At 38.5% G+C, this 26,981-nt stretch overlaps 1 protein-coding gene across 11 annotated transcripts in view; it reads left to right on the forward strand.

Annotated features, from left to right (window-relative positions):
• Positions 1-26,981, forward strand: part of ANKRD28 (ankyrin repeat domain 28) — a 112,305-nt gene that overhangs the window by 70,262 nt on the left and 15,062 nt on the right. For all 11 annotated transcript variants that reach the window (XR_002827968.1, XM_006083672.3, XM_014450609.2 and 8 more), the window contains 12 exons: positions 268-410; positions 2,994-3,206; positions 4,684-4,762; positions 5,609-5,723; positions 6,636-6,718; positions 8,700-8,763; positions 10,395-10,463; positions 12,604-12,744; positions 16,425-16,536; positions 18,602-18,628; positions 19,915-19,989; positions 23,741-23,942. Coding sequence is in view for 10 of the 11 variants with exons in the window: in XM_006083672.3 (XP_006083734.1) it covers positions 268-410; positions 2,994-3,206; positions 4,684-4,762; positions 5,609-5,723; positions 6,636-6,718; positions 8,700-8,763; positions 10,395-10,463; positions 12,604-12,744; positions 16,425-16,536; positions 18,602-18,628; positions 19,915-19,989; positions 23,741-23,942 (1,323 nt within the window). In the remaining variant the exon portion in view is untranslated. The remainder of the gene's footprint in view (positions 1-267; positions 411-2,993; positions 3,207-4,683; positions 4,763-5,608; positions 5,724-6,635; positions 6,719-8,699; positions 8,764-10,394; positions 10,464-12,603; positions 12,745-16,424; positions 16,537-18,601; positions 18,629-19,914; positions 19,990-23,740; positions 23,943-26,981) is intronic.

Below are 26,981 nucleotides of genomic sequence, written 5' to 3' on the forward strand. Positions count from 1 at the left end.
GATTGATGATTCTCATTGATGTTTCTATCTCTCCCTCTAAAACCATTAAAATTATATTTAAAAAATAAGTTTGTTTAAGAAAAAAGTATCCTGAATTCTTTATATTTTTCTTCCATCCTGTCTCTGGTTATAATGTGATTTATTGGTAATTTGTCATGCATTATCTAGTTAATTTGCATTTTTACCTTCCTTTAAAGATGTTCAGGATTATATTCATATTTTCCATATGCTGATATATTTATTTTTTCTTCATAAACACATTTTCAGGTCACATTGAAGTAGTAAAATTACTTGTGGCACATGGAGCTGAAGTGACGTGCAAGGATAAGAAGTCTTACACACCTCTTCATGCTGCAGCCTCTAGTGGAATGATCAGCGTAGTCAAGTACCTTTTAGACCTTGGAGTTGATGTAGGTTTATAGACTGAGCACTATAAGGGAGTGGAGAATTTTATATGTTTGTGATTTTACTATTGGTAGAAGTTACTTCAGATTTAAAAGATGATTTTATACAATAATTTTTATGTCTTTTAACCAGATATACTTATAGTCCTTTACATAATATATAGTGCACTGATATCTGATGAAGACATGTAATTAGTCAAAGTAGATGAAGAGGTAAAATACATTTCAAAGGTGAATGTTTGAGTGACAAAAGTTTTTACTTCTCCATCGTATTCCAGGCTCTGTAGTTCCATTTCAGCTATGAAAACCAGCAGCTCAGACATACATGAATTATTTTTTCTAAGTGGCTAGGTTATGGTTAGTCTTATTTGCCCACTTAGTCTAATATTCCCTTTAAATGACTGTAGCAATTCACATTACAGGATATTGGCAAGAGATAGGCAGGAAAACTAGAGTTTCTTGCCCATCAACCATAAATGTTTGGTTAGAAAGGGTTGCTGCTTTATCTGAATATATTTGATCCTGGAATTATAGCTTAGAATACCTGTAGCTTTCACAGGCCATCCTTTTAAGCAGGAGTACTTTTTATCCAAGAGTATATTTACTCTAATTTTAAATACAGTTCTGACAACCTCCTCTGGTTCTTAAAACATAGATTTTAGGAGCAGCAAATTAGGAGAGAAGGAAGTCTCTGCTAGACGAATGCAGTTTAGATCAGACAAACAAGAAAGAGGTAGGTAGTAGCCTCTGGTCGGCCAAAGAATATATGGTGACTATAGAGCTCTGTAGACTTAATTTAAGGACTGTGGGAAGCACTTTGCCTAAAGCAAGCAAGTAATTACTAAAGTGTGGGGATCTTGAAAAGTCTCAGAAATCTAAGCACATTTTTAGGCATCTCAACAGTTCCTATAGCTCTATTTTCAACAGTAACAGAATGCTTTAAAAGTGTCCTGATCTAGATAAATGAGACAACCTTGTTTCTGATCTCTGTTCAAGTTCCTTTCTGATGCAATTTTAAAGCTTATTTTATTGAGAGTAAAATTACATTTGTACACACTTTAAAATAGTCAGACTTAGAGCCATTTAGTGACATGTGGCCTCCAATTGCATGATTTATTAGTTTCCTACGGCTGCCTTCACAAATTACCATAAAGTAAGTGACTTTAAACAGATTTAATCTCAAAGTTCTGGAGACTCTGAGGGAGAATCTATTCCATGTCTATTATCTTTTGTTGATTAAATCTAGGTACTTTGACTAAAGTCACATGCTACATTTTTACTTCCCCCAATTTCTGTTACCAGGTATCTGAGAAAAGAAAATGGTATGTAAAGTTGTGATAAGTGGGGGCCAACTACAAGGTTTGAGGGCACAGTTTCCATACAAGACTACCTTTACTTCTGACCAACTACAAGTTTGGGCATTTCCCAAAACTACCTTCAGGTTTCCTAATTCACTAGAATCACTCAAAAAGCTCACTAAAAGCTATTATACTCACAGTTATGGTTTATTATACAGCAGAGATGCAAATGAAGGTATCTGAAGGAAGAGACACATAGGACAGAGTTCAGGAGTATTCTTAATGCAAAGCTTCCATTGGCCTCTCCCATGGAGTTAGGACTCCTTACTCTCAAAGCATTAGTGTATGACAATATGCGCATGGTATTGCCAACAAGAAAGATTCACCTGAGCTTCCTTTTTAGTGTTTTTATTGGATTTCCATTACATGGGGATGATTGATTTTATCAGTTGCCCACATTGTTGATTTCATTCTCTAAATCCAATGATACCAAAGGGCCCTAAGACTCATCAGCTATCGCCAATACTACTTTAAGATCCAGTGTAGCCAGCTCCCTCCCTAAACAAGGACACTCCTATTGCGTATGCTGTGTATTACCTCCCAGAAGACAAGGTCAAAGACCAGACATTTCTTTGGCAAAGGTCAGATTCTTTACTACACAAAAGTCATGTAGACTTTTGCCCATTTTACTTATTAGAAAAAAGAATAACTTGAGTTGCATGAATTATTTCTCAGTATTGAGCATATTTTGAACACATTTATTTTGGTAAAATGTCAATATGTAAGACAGGAAAATGTCTAGAGCCCAAGTTGTAAAAATATATTAAATAGAAAAAAATGCCACTCATTTAAAAAATTTTCTGATACCTACTACATTACTAACTTTTGTCACTGTAAGTGAAAAGGCTAAGCATGTGCACATTATTCAATAATATCTCAGAATTTTCCGTTTGTGTTCATTTTTTCATGATTCTTAGAGTTAATTCTCTAAATGTCCTTTACCTGGAAGTCTTTTATATCTCACTAAAATATCTCTCTTGGAATCATTCAGTTTTGTCATGCAGTAGACATTGTACATGTGAATTATATTCTCTGTACAAAATGCTGTTTGATACAAAAATGCTGTTTTTAATGTTCATTATTGAAGTTGAGAATTATAAGCCAATCTGTATATTTATCCCTGTTTCTCACTTTAATAATTTGCTTGCAAGCAAAATGTTGTTAAAATAACTCACAACAAGGATAATTAGAAACACTACTTTAACATTGACATTTTGTTTTCTCCCAATAGATGAATGAACCAAATGCCTATGGAAATACACCTCTTCATGTAGCCTGCTATAATGGACAAGATGTTGTAGTGAATGAACTTATAGATAGTGGTGCTAATGTAAATCAGAAGAATGAGAAAGGATTTACTCCTTTGCACTTTGCTGCTGCCTCAACACATGGAGCGCTGTGCTTAGAGCTCCTGGTGGGCAATGGGGCTGACGTCAATATGAAGGTAGGAATACAATTGGAATCCACACTAGTATTTAGGAGTTCACTATTTAAAACAATATCAGTAACATATCATTCCTCAACAAAAAGTAACAAATTACTGATACAAGAACATAGATGAATCTTGAAAATATGTTGAGTGAAGCCTTACACAAGAATATATATATATACACTATTTCCATTTCTGTCAAATCTAGAACAGTTGAAATTCCATTTACATGGTGTTCCAGATTCTATAGTTTAAAAAACAGCCTGGCTGATGTGACTCAGTGGTTGAATGTCGAACACCAGGAGGTCATGGTTCAATTCCTGGTCAGGGCACATGCCTGGGTTGTGGGCTCTAGTAGGGGGCATGCAGGAGGCAGCTGATCAGTGGTTCTCTGTCATCATTGATGTTTCCATCTCCCTCTCCCTTCCTCTCTGAAATCTCAGTGGTATGTGTATGGGTGTTCACTGTAATACTCTTTCAACTTTTCTATTTTGAAATTTTTCACAATGTTGCCAATTGGATGGCTTGTTTGCTTGAAAATATGAATATAAAATTAAAGAATTAAATACCTAAATAGGTATTTATGAAATAAATCTAATACTCCATTATTATAATGAATGACATGATGGTTTTTTTTCTTCTTTTAATCTTTATTGTTGAAGGTATTATATAGATCCTTTTGACATGAGAGTTTCTTAAGGAGATCTGCATTATACAGTTTTAGTGTAAACTTGGCACTTACCACATTTCAGTTTTGAATATATACACAGAAGGTATGTTGAATATTGTGAAGGATTAGAATTATAAAACAATTCCTTTCCTTTTTTGGTGGTCATGTATATGTTTTGATTTGTTAAATAATTTTGGGGAAGAAAAGACTTTACCTAACTCAAGCATTGTTTTCATGTTTAGAACTCCTTTTAATTTCAGAACTTTCACATTAAATACACACATGCACATCTAGTTTGATTTATTATTTTAAGTAATTTGAGAAAATACCTAACAAAAATAATATATCAGTTTTTAAGTGAATTATGGGCTGAGGTTAATTACAACATTCACTTTTCCTTGGTTGAGGAGGGATTCAATATTTCTTAAAATGAAGGAATTAGAGCAATGTGAAATTTTTGAAATGTGGGAAGCACATCCTGGCTGTGTCCCACTCCCGATTATATGGCTTGGTTAGTATCCTGTGCTTCAGTTTCCCCACCTATGAGATAGGAATGATAGTAAGATTATACTGTACCTACCATGCAGAGCTTTTTATAAACTGTAGGCATTGATTTTTTTAATTTGTGCTTTATAATACACATGCTAAGAAATTAGTTCATAATTTTCAACAACTGTTTTACCTCCATAGCTTCAGCTAAACTTAACACTTGAGTAATAGTTATACAAAATAAAAATACAAGAGAACATTAAAAATGAAACTAAGGATTACATATTATGGATAGGATAATTATTTTAAATTTTTTTTGTTTGATTATTTCAGAGCAAAGATGGGAAAACCCCACTGCACATGACTGCCCTCCACGGTAGATTCTCCAGATCACAAACCATTATCCAGAGTGGTAAAAAGTATTTCTGTTTGTTTTTTTTTCTTAAATGTAGTAAAAACATCCACAAAATGAATGGTATTGAGGACTTGTCATAGTAGTCTATTTTTTAAATATTTGATGTCAGATCTCATGAAAACCAAATAAAGAAAATAAAATGCCATGTATATGTTTTTTACATAATTTCTTAAATTTATTTTTAGTTGTTTCCCCTGGATTATAAATCTAATTTCTCTAGCAGTAATGTTGGCTTTTTAAAAACATTGCTAAAGAGAAAATTCTGCCTTTCCACTGCATTGTATATTATATATAAACAAAACTCTGTTGCAAATATCTTTTTTCCCCTTTTTAATATTTTGAACTATTTTTAGAATTTTCATTTACTTTTGAACTTGTATTCTTTTGCATTTGAATTAATACTGGGCAAGCTAAACTTTTAAGTAAAAAGAACTTTTAGGCGCAGTGCTTTAAAGCAATGTTTTTCAAGACATGTTTCTCAAGATAACAGCTGTTAGTGGTTTTGCAGAGGAAAAATAGGAACAGGTTCATGATCAAATACTTTGTGAAGCATTGCATGCAGTATTCTTGATGATGTGAGAGTGTGCACATTAACGTTCTGAAAAGTCTTGTTCTAAAGAAATGTGTTTAATTTTGCTTTAAAACAATGGTCTCCAAACTTATTGGACCCCAGAACCCTTAAGTATAAAATCTGTAACTCCAGTGCCTAGACCAATGTACTATGAATGAAATCTAGTTAAATCCATCAGTGTGCTTGAATAGAACTTTATCTTGCTTTTCATGTAATAGATTTGTCTTGATCTTTATATAATCTAGTGTCTGATAGCATGTCCTTTATTGCAGGAGCTGTAATTGACTGTGAGGATAAAAATGGAAACACCCCTTTGCACATAGCAGCAAGATATGGCCATGAACTGCTAATCAACACTCTTATTACAAGTGGTGCTGACACTGCAAAGTAAGTACTTACCAAGGCGTCGATAGCTGTGACAGAGAAACACAGAAGGAAGTGAACTGCATTTTCCTAGATATTTCAATTAGAAATGTGGGTTTTAGCCTCCAGCAATTACATATTGTACTAATTGCTAGAGGGTTTTTTTCCTCCTTTTTGTATTTACGATGTGGTAGAATAGAGTGGTAATACAATTTCATTTGGTAAGCCCGCATAGAGTATTTTTAAATATTTTTTAACTCCAGTTCTTTCTAGATCATGCAGTTTTGATTAGAGCTTTTAATTTGTGTGGTCTATTTATTTTTAATACTGGAGATCCGGTGCATGAAATTTGTGCACAGGGTGGGGGGGATCCCTCAGCCCGGCCGGCCTGCACCCTGTTCAACCCGGGATCCCTCTCGCTGGCTCCTAGTCGCTCGCCTGCCTGCCTGATGGCCCCTAACTGCCTCTGCCAGAATGATCGCCCCTAACTGTCTCTGCCTTGGCCCCCGCCACCGTGGCTTTGTCCGGAAGGACGTCCAGAAGATGTCCGGTCTAATTATCATATTACGCTTTTATTAGTATAGATATTTTTGGTTGCAATAATTTTGAGAGGAGGATGTTCCTGGCATATAGTGTAGTGTAGGTAGCACACAGGGGCACTGCTGAACATCCTACATGCACAGGATGGCCCCCATACACACACAAACACACATACATACATACACACACAACAAAGTTTATAATGACAGTAGTGCTGTGGTTAAAAAAACCTTACTCTTTGAGGAAAATTGCTGGATAATAAGTTATGCCCACCTTTAACCTATTGCCAAATTGCTCTCTAAGGTGTTAAGATTTTGACCCACCTGTCTTTTCACTTTAAGTAATTTATTGTCTTTTTCTTGCATTGTAATGAAAATACTGTCCGGTTTATTTCAGGCGTGGCATACATGGAATGTTCCCCCTCCATTTGGCAGCCTTGAGTGGTTTTTCAGATTGCTGCAGGAAACTCCTTTCTTCTGGTGAGTGGGACTTTTGTAAACTGATTATTTTGTCTCCTACCCCCATTTTAATACAATTTATTTGTTCTTCGATAATTACATACAGATATCTCCAAATGTGAATCATGTATTAACCCCTCTTAGAAAATGTTGTGTCCTTTAATTTTTTTAAAAAATATATATATTTTATTGATTTTTTTTACAGAGAGGAAGGGAGAGGGATAGAGAGTTAGAAACATCTATGGGAGAGAAACATCGATCAGCTGCCTCTTGCACACCTCCTACTGGGGATGTGCCCGCAACCAAGGTACATGCCCTTGACCAGAATCGAACCTGGGACCTTTCAGTCCATAGGCCGACGCTCTATCCACTGAGCCAAACCAGTTAGGGCGGGTCCTTTAATTTTAAGGTTCAATTTTCTCTTCATCTCTGGAAAAGGTTTTACTTTTCCAGTGATTTTCTTCTCTCTGTTAGTTAGGAATGGGATGTGGAGTATTTCTAGAGCAGCTTCTGTTCATTGAAGGGTAACCATCTTCTGGGATTACCCCGTTATGTCTAAAAGCAAAATATCTTTATTTGCATGGTTCCTTTTTAAGAGCTAATTTCCATCATACAATATCCTCTCGGTTTGTGAAGTTATTTATGTCATCTAATTACTATTTTAAAATGCCACAATCGTAGTCAGTTTGAAACAAAACAGAATAGCTTTTTATAAATATTACTACAAAACTGTGGTCCTTGTTAAATTCATAGAATTACTAAATATATAAAATTTAATTGATTATATTTCTCAGAGGTTAAGAAAGTTGAACAGATTTTATATATTAATACTCATGATTGCTGAAAGGATTATGGGAAAGTTTCCATGAAAATTAGCATATTTGGAGACAGACACTTCTGAGTTTTTCTTAAATGATAATTCTTAAGTGAGTTAATTCTGTTTTGAGTTTTTAAATGTGTGTGTGTGGGTGTGCGCGCGCGCGTGCTCAGCTAGTGTGGCTCTGTGGTTGAGCATCGACACAGGAACCAAGGGGTCGTAGGTTTGATTTCCATTCAGAGCACATGCCTGGGTTGTGGGCTCGATCCCCAATAAGGGGTGTGCAGGAGGTAGCTGATCGATGATGTTCCTCCCTCATCACTGTTTCTATCTTTATGTCCCTCTAAATATCAATAAAAATATATTTTTAAAAATAAAAATAAATTGTGTGAATGTCCCCATAAGTATTCACATACCCATTTTTCTGTGAAAGAGAATTCTAAAACCTCTTCTCAGTGTTAGTAAAAATTTATAGGTAGCAAAGCACCTGTAACTTTTTTTAAAAAATGAAACATATTAAGATATAATTCACATATGGTACACTTTATTCACTTAAAGTTCGCAGTCTTTTTTTGTATATTCTCTGAGGTGTATAACCCTTACTACAGTCAGTTTTAGGATATTTTTATTTTCCTCCTAAAAGAAAGCCCCATTAGCACTCAATCCGCATTTTCTCCCTAAGCAACTACTAATCTACTTTCTGTCTATAAATTTGCCTATTCTGGGCAGTTCATAGAAATAGAATCACCCAAGATGTGCTATTTTGTGACGGATTTCTTTCACTTAGCAAATTGATCTCAAGGGGCATCCATGTTGTAGCATTATCAATACTTTATTTTCCTTTATTGCTGAATAATATTCCATTGTATTCTATGGTTTTTATTTGTATTTGTTTTGGTGTGTTTTTTCAATTACAATCAACATACAATATAGTATATTAGTTTCAGGTGTCTATAGTTTTTAAATAAGTACTCAAGCACTTATCCTAAAACCCTGTTTTTTAGTAGTAATTTTTTTGTAATATTGTATATCATTAATCTATTTTCCATAATTTTGTAACTATAATTCATAGTTTTGTTTGAGATTGGGGGGTGTGTGGCTCTTGACATTTCTTGACAAAATACTGTAATATAAGTAATGTATCTATAACATTATATAACATGTAAAATGTCTTTTTTTTTGTAGGATTTGATATAGATACCCCAGACGATAATGGTAGGACCTGTCTCCATGCAGCTGCAGCTGGAGGGTATGTTAATAAAACAGTTACTGTTTTAAGAAAAAGGTCGTCGGTCATGGCAGTTTTTCTCTTTGATTCTCTTTGTTAGTTCTGGACTACCACAAAATAGAAAACATAACAAGAATGGTTTGGGAGAAGGAAGTCCTGATTAGTAGAAATTGCTTTTCTTAAATCTTTATCCACCTAAGTCATAAATTGTGAGTAGGAGAGAGAGAACAGACTTACAAAAGGAAGTTATTGCTTTTTATAAGAATGATTTCTGGGTAAATGAAAAATATATTTCTTCCAATAAGAGCATCAAAACATTGGGAGTATTTTAAGTAATACTACTATTCTTTGAGAAGGTGTTAAGGAATTTTTTATTATAATTTCGGGGCGGGGGAAATGTTAATAGCTTGTTTATGTCTTGCTTCTACTCAGGAAGAATATATATGAAATGGAAAATTTGAAATTGAAAGATTTTGGACTAAGTTTTGAGTATTAATTACTACTACTAGGGCAAATTAGACAGTTGGTTTGAATGAACAACAAACTTCAACTAAAACTCTTGTCCCGCCTGACCGGTATGGCTCAGTGGTTGAGTGTCAATCTGTGAACCAGGAGGTCACAATTCGGCTTCCAGTCAGGGCACATTCCCTGGGTTGTGGGCTCAATTCCCAGAACGGGGGCATGCAGGAGGCAGCCAATCAATGATTCTCTTTCATCATTGATGTTTCTACCTCTTCTTTCCTCTCTCTGAAATCAATAACATTGTAGGGGGAATAAAAACCCTTGGTCCCTGAAGCATGATGCTAATCTAATGCTTTTGATAATTTAAATCTAAAGTTGTGATAAGCCGTTTAATTCTTGATGACTTTTTCAGGAAGACATTTGCAAGAGTTTTATTTCCAATAATAATTCCTTAACAATTACTGATGATTTCGAAGTGTGTTGAACCAAGACTACCACTAGGCCAGTCTCAGTTGTAGAGATGGATTGTTAACATGTGACTGGGTCCTCTTGTTCTTCCAATGTCACCAAAGAACCTTCCAGTTAAAACCTAGCATCCATGTTACTTGCCTATAGAGAGAGGGACAACAGACAACATGAATGTCTGATTGTTTGGCAGTTGCAATTTTCATACAAATAGTAAGTTGATGTTCAGGTTTATAAAAATTAAATTTTAGAAATACCCATGCATGTAACATATTCTCCTATAATTTTAACTAAGGATGCATCTAAGTAAGCAAGGTATAGCTAATTTTGGACATTATCTATGTTTTCAGGTTTGATTTTTTTAACCTATTTTAATTCAATTTAGAATTAAAAACCACTTAAATTTAAACTGTTCAAGTCTAAGCATGTTGCTTGAAGTTTATTTAAAGGCTCTTAAAAACTCTTTAGACACAAATGTGAACTTCCTTTTTAATAGTGACAATAGGATTCATTGGTTATTTCCTATCAATGAGCAATATGTATGTATATAACTTTTTAAATTTCAGATAAGATAAATTTTAATGTTTTTATTCTTCATAAAATATAAATTGTGCCATATTATTCACTTTACTCTTATTTGAAAACATGTTTTTTATGCATATTTAAACCTACCAATTTCATTATTAAATTACTAACAATTAAGTATTCTATTTTTTCCTGGATAGAAATTTGGAGTGCCTAAACCTTCTGCTGAATACTGGTGCAGACTTCAACAAAAAGGACAAATTTGGGAGGTAAGGTGTGATACAGTTCTTCTGTAGAGCCTAATTAATGTTATTTACTCAGTGACTTGCTTGACCTTCTAACTGGCTTCTGAGAATTAACTGAACATTTTAGCATTGTGATCATGATTCATTGCAAGGTTTAAGTAAGTTGATAACTTATAAATATTCATTCCTACCCAGGATCTTCTTCCACCCAAGACCCTGCCACAGCCCCACACTGCCTTCTGGCACTTTATAACTTTACGTTATAAGCACTTCTCTACCTCTTGGTATCATTTCTCCTCCCATAATTATAGCCATGGAAATGTAAAACCCTGTGGTCTCTTCCAGAAACAAGCTAGAGCTCAGTATGTTCTCCTTTCCCCCAAGGCATTCCTTTTTTGTCAGAGTGTGCAATGCCCATGTTGGTTACAGAGCACTAGAGAGAGGGAGGAAATGGCAAATATATATGTAATTTTCCTTTCTCCTCTCCTGTAACTCCCCACATACACAAATACACATACCAGCATATCCACAAACACTCCCTGAGCAGGACCTACAGGAAAGCACCTCTGAAATGACTGAGTCCCTTTGCAGTCACTCAACCAATCCTCATTCTCAGGGTTCAAGCCCAGGCCTCATTGTTGCTAGCATTTGTGGTGGCAATACTTAAAACCACCGTTGTCTGCTATATAATAACCTTCCTATTGACTGAAGTGGTAGAAGAAAGATAAGGGTCTCTTTCCACCTCCCTGCCAGAGTGTTAGAACCATATAAGTAAGAATCAAAGGCAGTTTGAATTGGTTTGAAAAATAGAGGTGGCAATAGGAGCAAAATTGTGTGTGTGAAGAATTTGAGAATTGTATCAAAGTGTATATGACAAAAAAGGGTGGGTGTGTAAGAAGGAAATGTGGTTAGGCCAGTGCAGAAATAAATAGAGTTAACTATGATAGGGAATTAGAAATGCATGTAAGAAAAGAAAAAACTATCTGATCTTATAATTACTTTGAGGGACAGACGGCTCTCATAAGTCTGCTAATGGAAGGAACTAATCACCTGCAAAATCAAAAATCATTTTGGCTTTGGAATGCAAAATTTTTATAGTGAATTTGTTTTTATAATTACACTTTAGTCCATCCTATATTAGTTAATTCATAACACTTGAAGCATTCTATATTACAAATAGAGCTTCAGAAGCAGGTTCTGAGAATAGAAGTTTGAAAGTAATTCAGGGTTAATTACATTTTTTAAAGTACTATTACTATGCTATATCATTATTCAGTAAATAATGTTTTACTGTTTTTTCCCTTGGTAAATGTTTTAAAAAATATATAGCATGAAGATTGGACTAAATTTTATCTTCACTTTTCTGTTTTCTCCTCCCTTTTCTTCTTTTTTAATGAAAAGTCATGGAATCATAGCTTTGCAAACCAAAGACATGGACTCCTAAATGTAGTAACATTCTGTTTCATTTCAGTAACTGGAAAGTAATAGGCTATGAATATTCAGTCTTTAGAAATTAGAACAGTGCTCTAACTCTTCTGAATAGTGAACAATCTTCAAAACTGTAATTTTTGCTTCTAAAATCTGATATTACTTTGTAGCTCTACCATATAGTGGCTATAACTGAGCACTCTTTTTAATGCTCCTATATTTTCTCTTTTATTCTTCTACTGAGACATGAACAGAAGCTGCTACCTCTTACTATGAAGCATTGTTTTCATCAATTTATATAATGTTTTATTGAATTATATAATAAGGATGGGAATACACAGTTTAGTATCAAATAGAACTGACTCTCAATAAATAATAACTTTAATAGTTATTTTTTAGTATAGAGAAAGTTTTGTTAAAATAAAGGTTGCCAAATTTCTGAACAGAATACTGAGGTTGTCTGTAATTCACTCAAAAGATTGGAATTGTAACTTCCAGAGACCATGAAATCATTTAACTGTGTTTTTAATTTCATATTCTTAGAGGTTTTCTGCTGCCTAACTTTTCTCCTCCTCAGCTTTCTGTCCAGCCCTCCAAAAGACTTAGTTTATGGCAGAAATCAATCTCAGGCTCTCTTGTATTGTAACTGCGTGGAGTAAGAAGCGTCCACTGTGTTCTTGTTTACTCCTCTATGCCCCTGACTTTTATTTTTCTTATATTAACTTGGGCGCAAAAGATCTCCACTGCACTATGCTGCTGCCAACTGCAATTACCAGTGCCTGTTTGCTCTTGTGGGATCAGGAGCCAGTGTGAATGACCTTGATGAAAGAGGATGCACACCCCTGCACTATGCAGCTACATCAGACACAGATGGCAAGTAAGTATCATGTGGTGAGAATGAAGGATCGTTGCTCCTGTAGAATCACGTCTGCCATAATGCATGGCTATTTTTATTGCAAATTTATATTTCCTTTTTGAACTTGTTGGTGTTGATTATCTTTCCTTAAGTCTCTAGAGTGGGAAATAAAATGGTTTCATAATTATCCCTTAATTATAGTTATTTTTACCTATTTCAATATAATAATAACCTTCCTATTGACTGAGATGATAGAAGAAAGATAAAGGTCTCTTTCCTCCCCCCTGCCAAATACACATCTTAATATCACCTCCATGTTTTTTTTTCATCTGACTTTTCAAAGGCTACTAGTAGCCTTGAGTATATCATAGGGGAAGGGGAAGAGAAGAGATACATGGGCAATGCTACCAGAAGATTGGGCTGTGAGACTGGAATATCACTATCCTTCAGATCTTAAAGTGTTAGAAGTTCTTAGGTGGTAGGGGAAGAATAGGAGAAATAGTTTCTAATACACTCTGATTTAAATTATGTGCTTAATTGGGATGAGGATACTTAATTTGTCTAATATATTAAATGAAGGTAAATTATAACAATAATTATAGTTTATTACTTAGCTATTTAGTCATAAATAATTCCTCCTGATTTTGCATGCGTAATTTATTTTAGGGGAAGGATTGAGATTGTAGAAGTCTTCATTTTTTAATTTTTTGAGTTTTATAAAATGAGCATATCTTAACTTATAATCAGGAAAAGTAAATTAAAAGATACTCTCTCCCTTCCACCTTATTTGCAAATTAAAAGTGAGGTCCAGATTTTCAAGGTCAAGTAATTTTGTGGTTCAGTATTTTAGAAACACCCAGGTTAAAGTATCACTAACTCATTCACCCTTGTGCTAAAGCATTTAGTAGCATGGAAAGAACACTAGATGAAGAGAAGACCTGAGGTTAGTCCTTGCTTCACCACATTCTAGCCAAAAATATTTGGAACAAGTCATTTAATTATTTTGGGTGTCAGAACTTTTTCCCTTTGTTACAAAGAATGTTTGTCTCACAAAGTAGTTATGAAATTACTTAGGATTTAAAAGCCATGCTAGTAGGAGGAATTCTATCACTATAAATCAACTCTTAGTCTTTGTTTTGTTACAGACCAATCATCCGAGTAGTGTTACTGTAAAAAATTATAGAAATAATGTGTTTTGATAGAAACTACTGCATGTATAACAGTTAAATTGTTTCAAACCATTTAATTCTGAAAACTTGGAACTAGTCACTGAAAATAGTGCTTTGAGACATGCCCCCCCTACTTTAGAAAGTAAACATGAACTTACCTGCTTGTTTTGCTTTCCTTAAATAAATCTTTTTTTTTAGTACTCATGTATCAGCAAGTTATCTTAAAATAGTTCTTTCCTCTGATAGACTGTCTTGTATTCAGGTCTCAGTAAGGAGAACTATTCCCGTTTTATCACTCATATCTAGAGAACTTGAGTAAAGATAAGGTATGCCCTAGGTGAAGTGTTTGTGTCTGTGAGGCAATGAGACTGCTCTCCAGTCCTGCCCATCTTTTCTCCATCTTTGCAGTGAGTGTTGACTTTGGAGCTGGGCACCTAGAAAGACTGTGCAGTTTGCACACTGCCCGGAGCACTTCCTGAAGTGCCCTTACAGCCAGTTTATGAACACCAAGAATCATCAGGCCTGTCAATTAAGAAGTCAGATTGGGGTTTTTAATCATAGTGATACCCAGTTCACAGTGTTTGTTAATAATTTTAGCTGTACATAAATACTAAAATTTCACCTAAAAGAATGAACATTAACTACCATTAAGGATAATTGTGATAGCTATAGATTCTGTAAATAATTTCTAAGATTTAAAGGATTTTAAGCAATTCAGCATTAAACAAATAAGGATTGGCAATGAAAAGAATGCTCCGGGCCCTAGCTGGTTTGGCTCAGTGGATAGAGCATCGACCTGCGGACGCAAGGATCCCAGGTTCGATTCCGGTCAAGGGCATGTACCTTGGTTGCGGGCACATCCCCAGTGGGGAGTGTGCAGGAGGAAGCTAATCGATGTTTCTCTCTCATCGATGTTTCTAACTCTCTATCCCTCTCCCTTCCTCTCTGTAAAAAATCAATAAAATATATTAAGGAAAAAAAAGAATGCTCCGTGTGTGTGTGTGTGTGTGTGTGTGTGTGTGTGTATTTGTGTGTAAATTGGTTTCATAATAGTAGTTATATATATATGATAGTTACTGAAAATCAATTACATTGCTTAAGGATTCCTTCTTATTGGTTTTCATATAACCTCAGTGTGCTTTTGTAAACTTGAATTTTTAAGAAGTATTTGCTTACACATTTTTCCTATATTTAGTCATATTGCAATATTAGACAAATTATTACTGAATAATTATGGACTTGTAATGTGAGCATGAATAGAATTGAGGTTATTTTGTTGGATTCCCACCCCCATTTATCAAATGAATAGACAGAGGCCATCCTATATAATAAAGCAGTAATATGCAAATTGACTGTCATGCCCTCGCACAAGATGGCTGCCCCCATGTGGACCAAGATCACCACTCCAAGATGGCCGGCAGGGGAGGGCAGTTGGGGGCAACCAGGCCAGCAGGGGAGGGCAGTTGGGGGAAATCAGGACGGCAGGGAGGGCAGTTAGGCATCACTCAGGCTGGTAGGGGAGTGATTAGGGGCAATCAGCCAGGCAGGCAGGCGAGCGATTGGGAGCCAGCAGTCCCGGATTGTGAGAGGGATGTCCTACTGCTGGTTTAGGCCCAACTCCACAGGGATCGGGCCTAAACCGGTAGTCAGACATCCCCTGAGGGGTCCCAGATTGGAGAGGGTGCAGGCTGAGCTAAGGGACACCACCACATATACACACACATACACACACACCCTCCCCCCCCACCCCCACCCCCCCCCCGTGCATGAATTTTGTGCACCGGGCCTCTAGTTTCATTATAAAGATGAAGTGATTTACCCAAGATCATTAGTATCAAATCAGCCCTAGAGACAAATCTTTTAATTTCTAATTTAGTACTCTCTCTTTTTTTTTTTTTTGCTATAGTAACAATAAAATTACTAAAATTATAACAGTGTGGATCATATAGTGCCTTTTAAAATTATTTTTCTCATATTTTAATAGCACAGAAATGAAGTATTTCTCCCATGCAAAGGTCTTTCTTGTCACTTGCATACCAGTTTTACACTGTTTACACCCTTCTCAGTCTTCTGATTCAAGATCATTGAATTCTGACTTCCGTTTTGTGAAATGTCCTTGCATCCTTTATTGAGTGTCCTAATGAGATATTGTGCTCACTCTGTGTTCCAGATAGGTGAGCAGTAATATTTGCCAACATAGGATGCTCACCACCACTTAAGACTTCAATCACATCAGATGTTGTGTGAGGGGAGCAGGTGGTCCCACAGGTTGTGACTGTAAAAGACAGCCCTTAGGTGCACTGTGCTTGCTGACAGACTTGGGAGGTATTTGCTTTGAATGAAGAAGATTCTCTTATGAACAGTTAGTTTGTATTTTTATGAAACTTACAGTCAGTGTCATTTAAGTGACTAGGTGTATTTATGATTTTACATTGCTCAGATGTAAGAAAAATGTCTTTTTATTTTTGTCTGTTTTTATCACTAGTTAAAATGCAGGATTCAGAATTTTGAATATGTTATTTCTGCAAATAGGTGCCTAGAATACTTGCTAAGAAATGATGCAAATCCAGGGATCCGGGATAAGCAAGGATACAATGCAGTTCATTATTCAGCTGCTTATGGTCACCGTCTATGTCTTCAGCTGGTAAGATTCCTAAATTCTGTGGAACAACTAATATGAGTTTATATTCTAATAATTTAATGAAGATGATAATAAATGGATCAATAAACAAATTCTGTTGCTTTTAAACATTTTTAGAATCCATATACCTGTCAAATTCATATTTGTCTTAGTCAGCTATCTGTCATTCTCTTTTCCCTTTCAAAAAGAAAGGACAAAATTAGGTCTCTGGACAGGGCTACTTATGTCTTTCCCTTACATTACCTCATATCTATGTAGCATTTACTTCCTCTGTTCCTTTATTTTTTTTTTAATATTTTTATTGATTTCAGAGAGAAAAGGAGAGGGAGAGAGAGATAGAAACATCGATGATGAGAGAGAATCATCGATCAGCTGCCTCCTGCACACCCCCACTAGGGATCAAGCCTGCAACCCAGGCATGTGCCCTTGACCAGAATCGAACTCACAACTGTTCAGTCCGCAGGCCAACACGCTATCCACTGAGCCATGCCTGTTAGGGCTCCTCTGCCCCTTTAAATAAATGTTTTCCAAATGTTTCTAAAGAAATATAACCATGTCTTAAGTGAGAAATAAATGTCCCCATTGGAGGAAGTTCCCCCATATTTAGGGAATTCTGAAAGGCCATTCTTTTAGCAGAAGTAGATGAGAGAGGCTCTACTTCTGCAAAGTAACTTTGTGTTTCAACTATGGTATCCACCATTCACCCCACTTGGTTGAACAAGTTAAAAGATTCTCAGGTGTGTAACAGATGCTTCAAGTTAAAGGTTCTTTATTTAAACTTACCTTATAAATTGTATTAAACATTGTTTCCCTTCAAGTGAAAGTAAAATTCAAGGAGAGTGAGTATAAAAGATAGAAAAAAGGAGTTTGACATATTTGATATAGCATTTAGAACCAGAGGTTACTATGGTATCTTGAGTCTAAAATCTTAAATCCATGTGTCTAGGTTTGTGGTCTATTAGTTTATACATTTGCTTATTTAAAATACTTAATTTTGGAGGAAAGGGAAGCACAGGCTCAGAATGGAATTTTAAAAAGTCCTATGTAAATATAGACCTACTAGAGGCCTGGTGCACAAAAATTTGTGCACTGGGGGGCGGGGGGGTCCCTCAGCCCAGCCTGTGCCCTCTCGCAGTCTGGGACCCCTCGGGGGATGTCCACCTGCTGGCTTAGGCCCGCTCCCCGTGGGGGATCGGGCCTAAGCTGGCAGTCAGACATCCCTCTGGCAGCCCAGGAGCCCTCGGGGGATGTCCACTTGCCAGCGGGGACCAAGTCTAAGCTGCAGTCGGACATCCTTAGCTCTGCTGAGGAGGCGGGAGAGGCTTGTGGCTGAGGAGAGGTCCCCCTGTGGGAGCGCACTGACCACCAGGGGGCAGCTCCTGCATTGAGCATCTGCCCCCTGGTGGTCAGTGTGTGTCATAGTGACCAGTCATTCCCAGTCGTTCTGCTGTTAGGGTCAATTTGCATATTACCCTTTTATTATATGCTTGGTGCATGGGTGGGGGCTGGCTGGTTTGCCCTGAAGCGTGTCCCAGATCAGGGTGGGGGTCCCGCTGGGGTGCCTGGCCAGCCTGGGTGAGGGGCTGAGGGCTGTTTTCAGGTAGGCTACACCCCCTTCAGGGTGGGAGTCCTGCTGGGGGGCCTGGCCAGCCTGGGTGAGGGGCTGATGGCTGTTTGCAGGCTGGCCACGGCCCCAGCCACCCAAGCTCCCAGTGGAGGCTGGCTAGAAGCAGGTATCTGATATTTGTTTATTTTCTATAATTAAAACTTTGTTGCCTTTAGCGGAGGCCACAGCCGGCCAGGGCAGGCGGGAAGCTTGGCTTCCTCCATCGCCAGGGCAACCAAGCCTCCTGCTTGCTCCAGCTCTGTGGCTGCTGGCTGCCATCTTGTTTGGGTTAATTTGCATATAGTTGCTCTGATTGGCTGGTGGGCGTGGCTTTGGGGCGTAATGAAGGTATGGTCAATTTAAATGTTTCTCTTTTATTAGATTAGATAGTTAACATTTATCTCTTTTATATGTAAGAATACTTTCTAAACTAAATACTTTTTATTTAAAATTTTATTTCAGATTGCAAGTGAAACTCCTTTAGATGTTGTAAGTATTATTTCATTTACCCCCTACTATTCAGACTATTATAATTATTTATTTGCTCTCACCAGAACTATAGCCCATTTTACACATTCCTGGGAACAGAGATAGTGACAGAAAACATGTATGCGGTAGGAGGGAGGAAGGGTAGGGGGAGGTTCTTACTTGGTGGTAATTAAATAGCATTTTCCTCAAGCTCTTAGTTTGTAGTCTCCCTCAAAACTCTTAGCCTGTTTCAGGATGATCTATTCTATAAGTTTGCTGAGTTTAGTTTTTATTACATAACTAGAGGCCCAGTGCATGAATTTGTGCACGGGGTGGGGGGCACAGGAGGGACCGCAGGAGGTTGGCTGGCTGGCCGGGAGAGGGACTGTGGGAGGTTGGCCGCTGGCTCTCAGCCCCCTTGGGAATTGCGCCGCATCCGCCACCACCCACCCCCGGTTCCCCGTCCCAGCCCGGGCCCAAGGGCCCTGGCAGAGTCAGGAGAGGAGGCAACGGTCACCGGGCCAGGCGCAGAAGGAACGGACACCAGACACCAATGCCACTGTCATGCCCCACCATCGTGCAGTTCCCCGCCCTCCCCCCCCTTATTTCCCTCGCTGCCATGCTGCCACCACGAGGATGGAAGAGAGAGAAACCCTTGTGTCGAAGGCTGACTTTCAGTAGATCGCAGTGAGGGAATTGCTCTGCTACATATGAAACCCTGACTTAGAAGCAGATCTCTATGAATGGTTTAGCACCAGGAGCCGATGGGGGCCAGCTGGCCAGGGGGAGGGGCTGCAGGAGGTTGGCTGTGGGAGTGCACTCACCACCAGGGGGCAGCTCTTGCATTGAGCGTCTGCCCCCTGGTGGTCAGTGCATGTCATAGCAACTGGTCGACCAGTCGTTCCGGTTGTTTGGCCATGAAGGTCACTTAGGCTTTTATATAAATAGACTAGAAGCCCAGCGCACAAAATTCATGCATGGGTGGGGTCCCTAGGCCTGGCCGGTGATCAGAGCCAATCGGGGCCTTCTGGCTGCCGGCCGGGGCCTTCCTTCATTCCACACCGCCCCCTGGTAGTCATCGCATGTCATAGCAAGCGATCAGTCTCCCAGTAGAATTCCCGTGGGGACAATTTGCACATTAGGCTTTTATATATAGAGAGAGAGAGGGTCTGAGATTTTTACATTTATATTTATGTATAAGTTATACTCTGAAATGGATTTTAACTTGGGGGGAAGGGAGCAGGGATAACTGCTATAGTATATCTAAAAATGTCATTTCTGACATTTAAAATGCTTTTCTTTCTCAGTTAATGGAAACCTCCGGAACAGACATGCTGAGTGATTCAGACAATAGAGCAACAATAAGTCCTTTACACTTGGCTGTGAGTAGTATTGCCTGCACAGCCAACTTGATGGCTGGTTTACTGAAAATGCCTCATGTCTGTGCTGACTCAAACTAGTACCCAGAACTTTTGATCCATGTAATGATGATCATGGAATTAAAACTTTAAGAACTTCCTTATTTAGAGAATTCTTGAATGTACTTTTATGTTTTGTTTTGTTTTGTTTTGAATGTTCTTTGGGTTTCCCCCAAGGCCTAATCTAAGGGAGAGAACATACCTGTGATGTGAATTTAAAACCGCACTGTCGTAGTAGAATGGCTCCTAACTTGCTGAACACGTGGTATAAGAGCTATAATTTCTGTGGTGTTTCTGTAACTTTTGCTTACATTGTGATCTTGGGATGCTGACTGGGTATGTGTTCATTGGTCCTTCGATTGCTCGTGCTATAGGATTTAGCCATGTGCTGTCTCTTTTAGTTTGGGATGCCTCTGAAGTTTTCCTCACTAAGAGGAGAAAGGGGAGAGTGTGACAGTTCTTTAAGTCAAATATGGGAATGAATTACCTTAGGAAATTTCAAGCAGAGCCCAATCTAGTTCTTTCTGTGCTGAAGGAAGAATTTATTTTTGAAATAAACATGTTACAGTTGAGGGAAGAGTGGGAACTTTGAGAATCAGGAGACTTGGGTCTGTCACCAGGTATATTTGTGAGACCGCTGATTTTAAGTATAGTAAAATGGTTACAGTGGTACTACTTAAGCTAATATGGATCACTCCAGGTTCAGTGATCCATTTAATTTGTTCTTCTCACATAGACTGTTATATTCATCCTGATCTCCTTGCATATGTCTTAGCACTGACATGTGCATGTTGACTTTTCTGCTGTGTCTTTCTCCCCACTTCCTTGCCATGTTCTAAATAACTAAGAAGGCATGCTGAAGCTGTCTGCTTCCTTGCCCTTTGGGTCTTTGGAAATATTATCTGCTCTTCAGACTTGCATAGTAAATAAGTCATCCAGAGGACAAAGCCAGCATGGAGAAAATAGCTGTTTTACAGTTGGTGGCAAGAAATGAAGTCTGAGTAGATGACTAGGCAATTCTTCTTGCATCATCGTCATCATTCTTAAAATGATAGCACTGTCATTTCTTGAGCACATATTAGGTGCCAGACTAAGCACTTTGCCACGTCTTGAATAGTTATCTCAAAAACTATAGTTTTTTGTTGTTGTTTTTTTTACTAGTTTTTTATTTTATGGCTAGTGTGAATGGTGCTGCTATGAGCATGTGTGCTAAGTAGTGTTTTAAGCTGGAATGAGAACAATTTTGTAATTTAGTAATTAGACTTAATGAAATGTGGTTATGCCACCACTTCTGCATTTGTATCTACAGTGGGGCCTTGACTTACGAATTTAATTCGTTCCGAGACCGAGCTCGTTAAGGTGCTCGTTAAGGAGCTCGTTAACTCAAATTACTCTGTCAACTCAAAGCAAAAAATCGGCTGAGAGATAGCTGGTATCTCAAAAAACTCGTTAGTTGGGACACTCGTAAGTCAAGGCCCCACTGTATTTCTGGGAGGTTTCAGAAATTACTTGAAGTGGGGTTTTTTCCTTCCAAACTCTTCTAATCTAGGACAGTTTGACAGTTAAAACACAGTGGCTTGAGGCTTAGTGAAATTGGTCTTGGTTCCTGTCTTCACACATACTAGTAAACATACAAGTCTCCAGCCTCTACAAGGACATCATGAAGGAAAAAACCCCTGTGGCAAATCGTCATGGCTCCTAGTCATCCTTTTTTTCTCTCTTCTTTTCTTAACTGTCTTCTGCATAAACCGTGTTTCTCAAAGTCCATTCATTTAGTAGCATAATTTCACTGATCTGGTGAGGAACAAGGTTGGATGTGGTCCTAAAACAGTAAAAGTTCAGTGATTTCCAGTCACTTGAACCTTTGAGATAGTCAGAAACATCAAAGAGATCAGTAAGGCCTAGAGCAGGGGTGGGCAACCCCTGGCATGTGTGCCAAACATGGCACGCCAGTAACTTTTGCTGGCACGCGAAACCCTCTCTTATAATCTTCCATCTACAGTTTTTTTCTTAATATCGACTTTTTTATTTTTCAGATAAATTCAGTGTAGGTGCATCTTAGATAAATACATAATTTTACATAACAAGTTATCTTAAAGACCATAGACATGGATTGATGAGAGAGGGGAAGAGCAATTTCTATGCCTCTGCCTTAACTCTCCCTGCCTTCCTAGATCCGACCAGTGTTTTGGTTTCATCCACATACACTTGTGAATCTTTGTTCTCAGTGATGAATTTTGTTAAGTCTCATAATAGGAGTAGCCTGACGGATGAAAGTAGTAGCTCGTGCATATCTCTGAAGGTCACGAAATATAAACCTGATGTAAAATCTCTGTCATCAGTGATGCAGCAGCAAAAGTCCCACTGATAATATCAAACGGAGTCATAAAGTTTTCTGTTGGACTATCAGTGTACATGTATACATTAAAAAATAAATGTATTTTTCATCATCATATACTGTGTTTTTGTCGCTCGAATGAATTTTATTATTTCTTCAAGGTTCTTCACATACGTACACCTTAAGAGATATCAAGTAGGCGTAACATGTTCTGAAAAAATTAGGGTTGGCACGCAGAAGAATTTTGAGTCAGAGATTTTGCTGGTTTTGGCACGCACTCACGAAAAGGTTGCCCACCCCTGGCCTAGAGCACCTTTACGCTTGCTGGTACTTCCTGACATTTTCCACAATAAATGGCTTTATAGCCCTTTGATGCAGTGTGGGGCCCTCTCTTAGCTGTGTATCTTTTTTCAGATTAGGAGCAAGTGAGATTTAGCTCAGGTATGGTAGAATTTTGTGTTTTTCCATTCCCAGTGAAAAATTCAAAAGTGATAATTTACCCACCTGCTAATCTGTAGGTGTGAATGGCATCAAAAAATAACTTCTGAAAGTCCCTTAACTACAAAGTGGCCGTGTCAGTGAACTAGAGAGAACATTCCTTTGGTGCTAGAACTGTGTCTTGTTACTGCTTTATGTCCTGCTCAGCATCTAGTCCAATGAGAATAATAAATGTTCATTTGACATGTTGGTTTTTTAAATGAATTATCTGGAAAGCCCTTTTATCAGACTATAAAAAAGCAGAGCTTCAGTCTGACAAATTTTTAAATCCTGTTACTCTATTGTACTGCTAGACAATGCCTCGCACATGGCAGTCATTCAAGCAGGGCTCAGTCTAAGTATTTTTGTGCTAAGAGAAACGTTTATTTTTGCGATAGGGCATATTATTCAGTAGAGGGAGGAGTCATTTTAATTTGAGAAATCAGAAAACTCAAGTACTAGCTTAACTTAGTTGCAGGCTGTCTCTGTAATTTAAGTATAGTGAAATTTTATCAGGGAGTTAAGAGAAGACTGAACTGTGACTGAAAAATCAGACATTGGAATCCAAATAGACTTAGAATGAAAGCTTTAATTGAATCCATGTCATATATCCATTCAATGTCTGCCATTAACCGGACATTGTAGTAGACTCATGAAAACATCACATGTCATTTGAATTTTTATTATTTGCAGAATACTCATTTCTTAACACTATAGCCTATTTGGTTGTTTAAAAAGTTATAGTTAACTTTCTGAATTCTTTACTGAAACTTTGGATTATCTCAAATATAGTAATAATGTGAAGACAAGTTTGCTTGCTTCTTTGTTTTCTAAAGTTTCTGGAAAGTCGGTCTAAGTATATATGTATATATGTATGAATGTATTTATTTTTATTCCTAGGCCTATCATGGTCACCATCAAGCACTGGAAGTGTTGGTACAGTCTTTGTTAGATCTTGATGTGCGGAATAGTAGTGGAAGAACACCCTTAGATCTTGCAGCATTTAAGGGCCATGTTGAATGTGTGGATGTACTCATTAATCAGGGAGCCTCAATCCTAGTAAAAGATTACATTTTGAAGAGGACACCTATACATGCAGCAGGTATGTCAAATATTATGCATGGTTTTACTTACCACTTTCCATCTAAGATTCTTTTCTTTTTCAATTTGACTTTTCTGCTTTGTCTTTCTGTCCCTTTCTCCCGCTAGTACTTCCTATTTTTACCATATTCTAAATGGTAAAATCATTGTCTACCTTAGCAATTGGATTTATGTAAGCCTAACCTCTGAAGTACTTTATCAGCAAAACAATGCAATACAGTTTTTACTTTTTAATGGAAGTTATTTCAGATTGATATGTGCTTTTGTTTAACAATTGATAAACATTTTGACTTGCTCTACCAGGGCACTGCATTAAATATCTATGTAGACAGTTATTAAGCACTTACTTTATGCAAAACTACTCCGTGATGCGATTTTATAATGTTGTGGTTGTGTGGAAGTGCAAAAGCATGTAACCGTGTCATTGTGATGACTTGGTATATCTGTGTATCGCTAGCAGATGCAGATTCACAACTCTACAGGGATTACTACAAGGCAGTATTCATTTTATTTTATTTTTAAAATTCTTCATTAATTTTTAGGGGGGGGGGGACATTGATGTGAGAGCAGAACATCGATTCGTTGCCTCCTTCACACTTTCTACTGGGGATAAAGCCTGCAACCTGGGCATGTGCCCTAACTGGGAATCGAACCAGCAACATTTTGGTGCATGGCATGATTCCCAACCAAATGAGTCACACCAGGCAGAGCAAGGCATTTTAAATAACCAAGACTGGTACACTTAAAGAAATCCTAGCCAAGTATTTTTCTCATCCCCGATAGGCCATCTCTATATGATTAAAGTCATTTCACTTAGTTTTTATAGAGTGATCCTTAAGGACGTATTTGAATATTGAAATTTTGCTTCTAGTCTTTTGAGAAACCTGCATTTTAGAAGACCATAGGTAAAACTACCTGTTGCTCTAGAGCAGCCTTTCAGAAGCTATCAGATATTCATGCAGGGCTCAAAGGCAGAAGTTTTAATAATGGATTAAAACTCAATAAATGTATGAATATAAACAGCTAAGAGGTCAAAATGCTATCATTTTCTATTATTCCGAAAAAGAGGGAGACTATATATATATATATATATATATCATTCTGCAACTTGAAAAATTATCAGTACATCTCATTTGCAGTTAATTTAAATCTTTCATGGAGTGTTTGCACTCTTAATAGGTAAAGATTGAACCAAGACATTAGCCTGTCCCTCACAGTGTCCTGAACTCTGAGTCCCAGCCACTGAAAGAGCTACAGCTATAGGTTACTGTTAATACCTTTTTTCAGTAAATGGAAGCCTTTGCTCTGTAGATGCCTTTCACATTTGGAGATCTGCTTGTTAAGGGAGCACCTTACTCATGAATCGTGAAAGGACGTTGAGTATTTTTTGTTTTTTCCTGGAGGTGAATTGTAATTCTTTTTAGTGCCAAACTAAAAGGTAGCTCAAGTGACAGTGTTTTGTTTCATAAAATGTCAGGGCTAGTGTCAGCAGTGGTGTCAGAACTCTGAAAGATTCTCTCTTACCCTCTTGCCTTTGCTCTCATGTCGGAGAATGGCAGCTGCTGCTTTATAAGATCACATCTAAAATCAGGAAGGAAGGAGGGCTTTTCATTATCCAGAATAAAAATGTTTCCCAGAAGCCCTCTAGATTTCTTAGCATCTCATTGGTTAGAGCTGGACCGGTACTCACCTTGAAACCAATCACTGGCAAAGGAAAAGAAGTTATTGTGATTGACTTGGTCTAATGATTTCACCCCTTGGCTGGAGGCAGTCCACCCTCCCTGACCACATTGCCACCATAAGAGCTCTAAATAAATTGATCATTCTATTAGGGCAGATAATGAGGTATGGGTAAGGCTGTGATTTTTATATGAAGAATTTATATCCTGTTTAATCAACAAAAGCAATAGAGACCTTCTTTGTATCTACAGATATTTTTCTTTCTTGCCTATTACATTCAATAAACTATCCCAAAATTATATCTAGGAAGTGTGCTCTAAGATGGACATTTTCTATTTTATTATTACACTAGAAGCCCCGTGCACGAAATTCGTGCACTGGGGGGTGGGGGTTCCCGCAGCCCAGCCTGCCCCTCTCAGAGTCCGGGAGCCCTCAGTGGATGTCCTACTGATGGCCACAGTCTGGCAGCAGAGGCTCAGAGCAGGTGTCCCGTGTGTGTGTGTGTGTGTGTGTGTCTGCTGGGGCCTGCCCCCAGCCGCGCCACATAGGCTCGAAGCAGTTGCCGTGTGTGTGTGTATGTGTGTGTGTGTGTGTGTGTGTGTCCCCACTGGGGGTCTACCCCCAGCCACATTGGAGACTCAGAGCAGGCACTGTGTGTGTGTGTGTGTGTGTCTGCTGGGGGCCTGCCCCCAGCCACACCATGGAGGCTTGGAGCAGGAGCCCCTCTGTGTTGATCTCTCAGGCTCCTGGCCTCCACTGCATGTTGTACTCTCCCTTGAGCTATGGCCAGAATGGGGGTGCTGCTTGCAAGCCGGGCTTTCCTGCTCCCGGATCCCCATGGCGACTGGGGAGCAGGCCCAGCTGAGGGCTGCCCACAGACTGGGCTTTCCTGCTCCTGGATCAGGCCCAGCTTGGGGCTGCCCGCAGGCCGGGCTTTCCTGCTCCCTGATCAGGCTCAGCTGGAGGCTGCCTACAGGCCGCACTTTTCTACTTACCGATGGCTGGATCACCACAGTGACCCAGGGCCCAGCGGCACTTTCCTGCTCTCCAATAGTCATAGGGTCCCGGCTGGGGGCGGGGCTTAGTAGTGCGGGGCTTAGGCGGCACGGGGGTCCCAGCTGGGGGCTCAGGTGGCACATAGGGGTCCCAGCTGGGGGCGGTGCTTATGCCCCACTGCCCAGGGCTGCACATGGGGCCCGAATGGCAGCTCGCGCTGTCCCGCCCTGCCTGTAGTATAGGATAGAGGCCTGGTGCACAGGTGGGGGCCGGCTGGTTTGCCCTGAAGGGTGTCCCGGATCAGGGTGGGGGTCCCACTTGGGTGCCTGGCCAGCCTGAATGACGGGCTCATGGCTGTTTCTAG

Source organism: Myotis lucifugus, unplaced genomic scaffold, assembly GCF_000147115.1.
Source record: "Myotis lucifugus unplaced genomic scaffold, Myoluc2.0 scaffold_8, whole genome shotgun sequence".
In the NCBI taxonomy this organism is placed as follows: Eukaryota; Metazoa; Chordata; class Mammalia; order Chiroptera; family Vespertilionidae; genus Myotis; species Myotis lucifugus.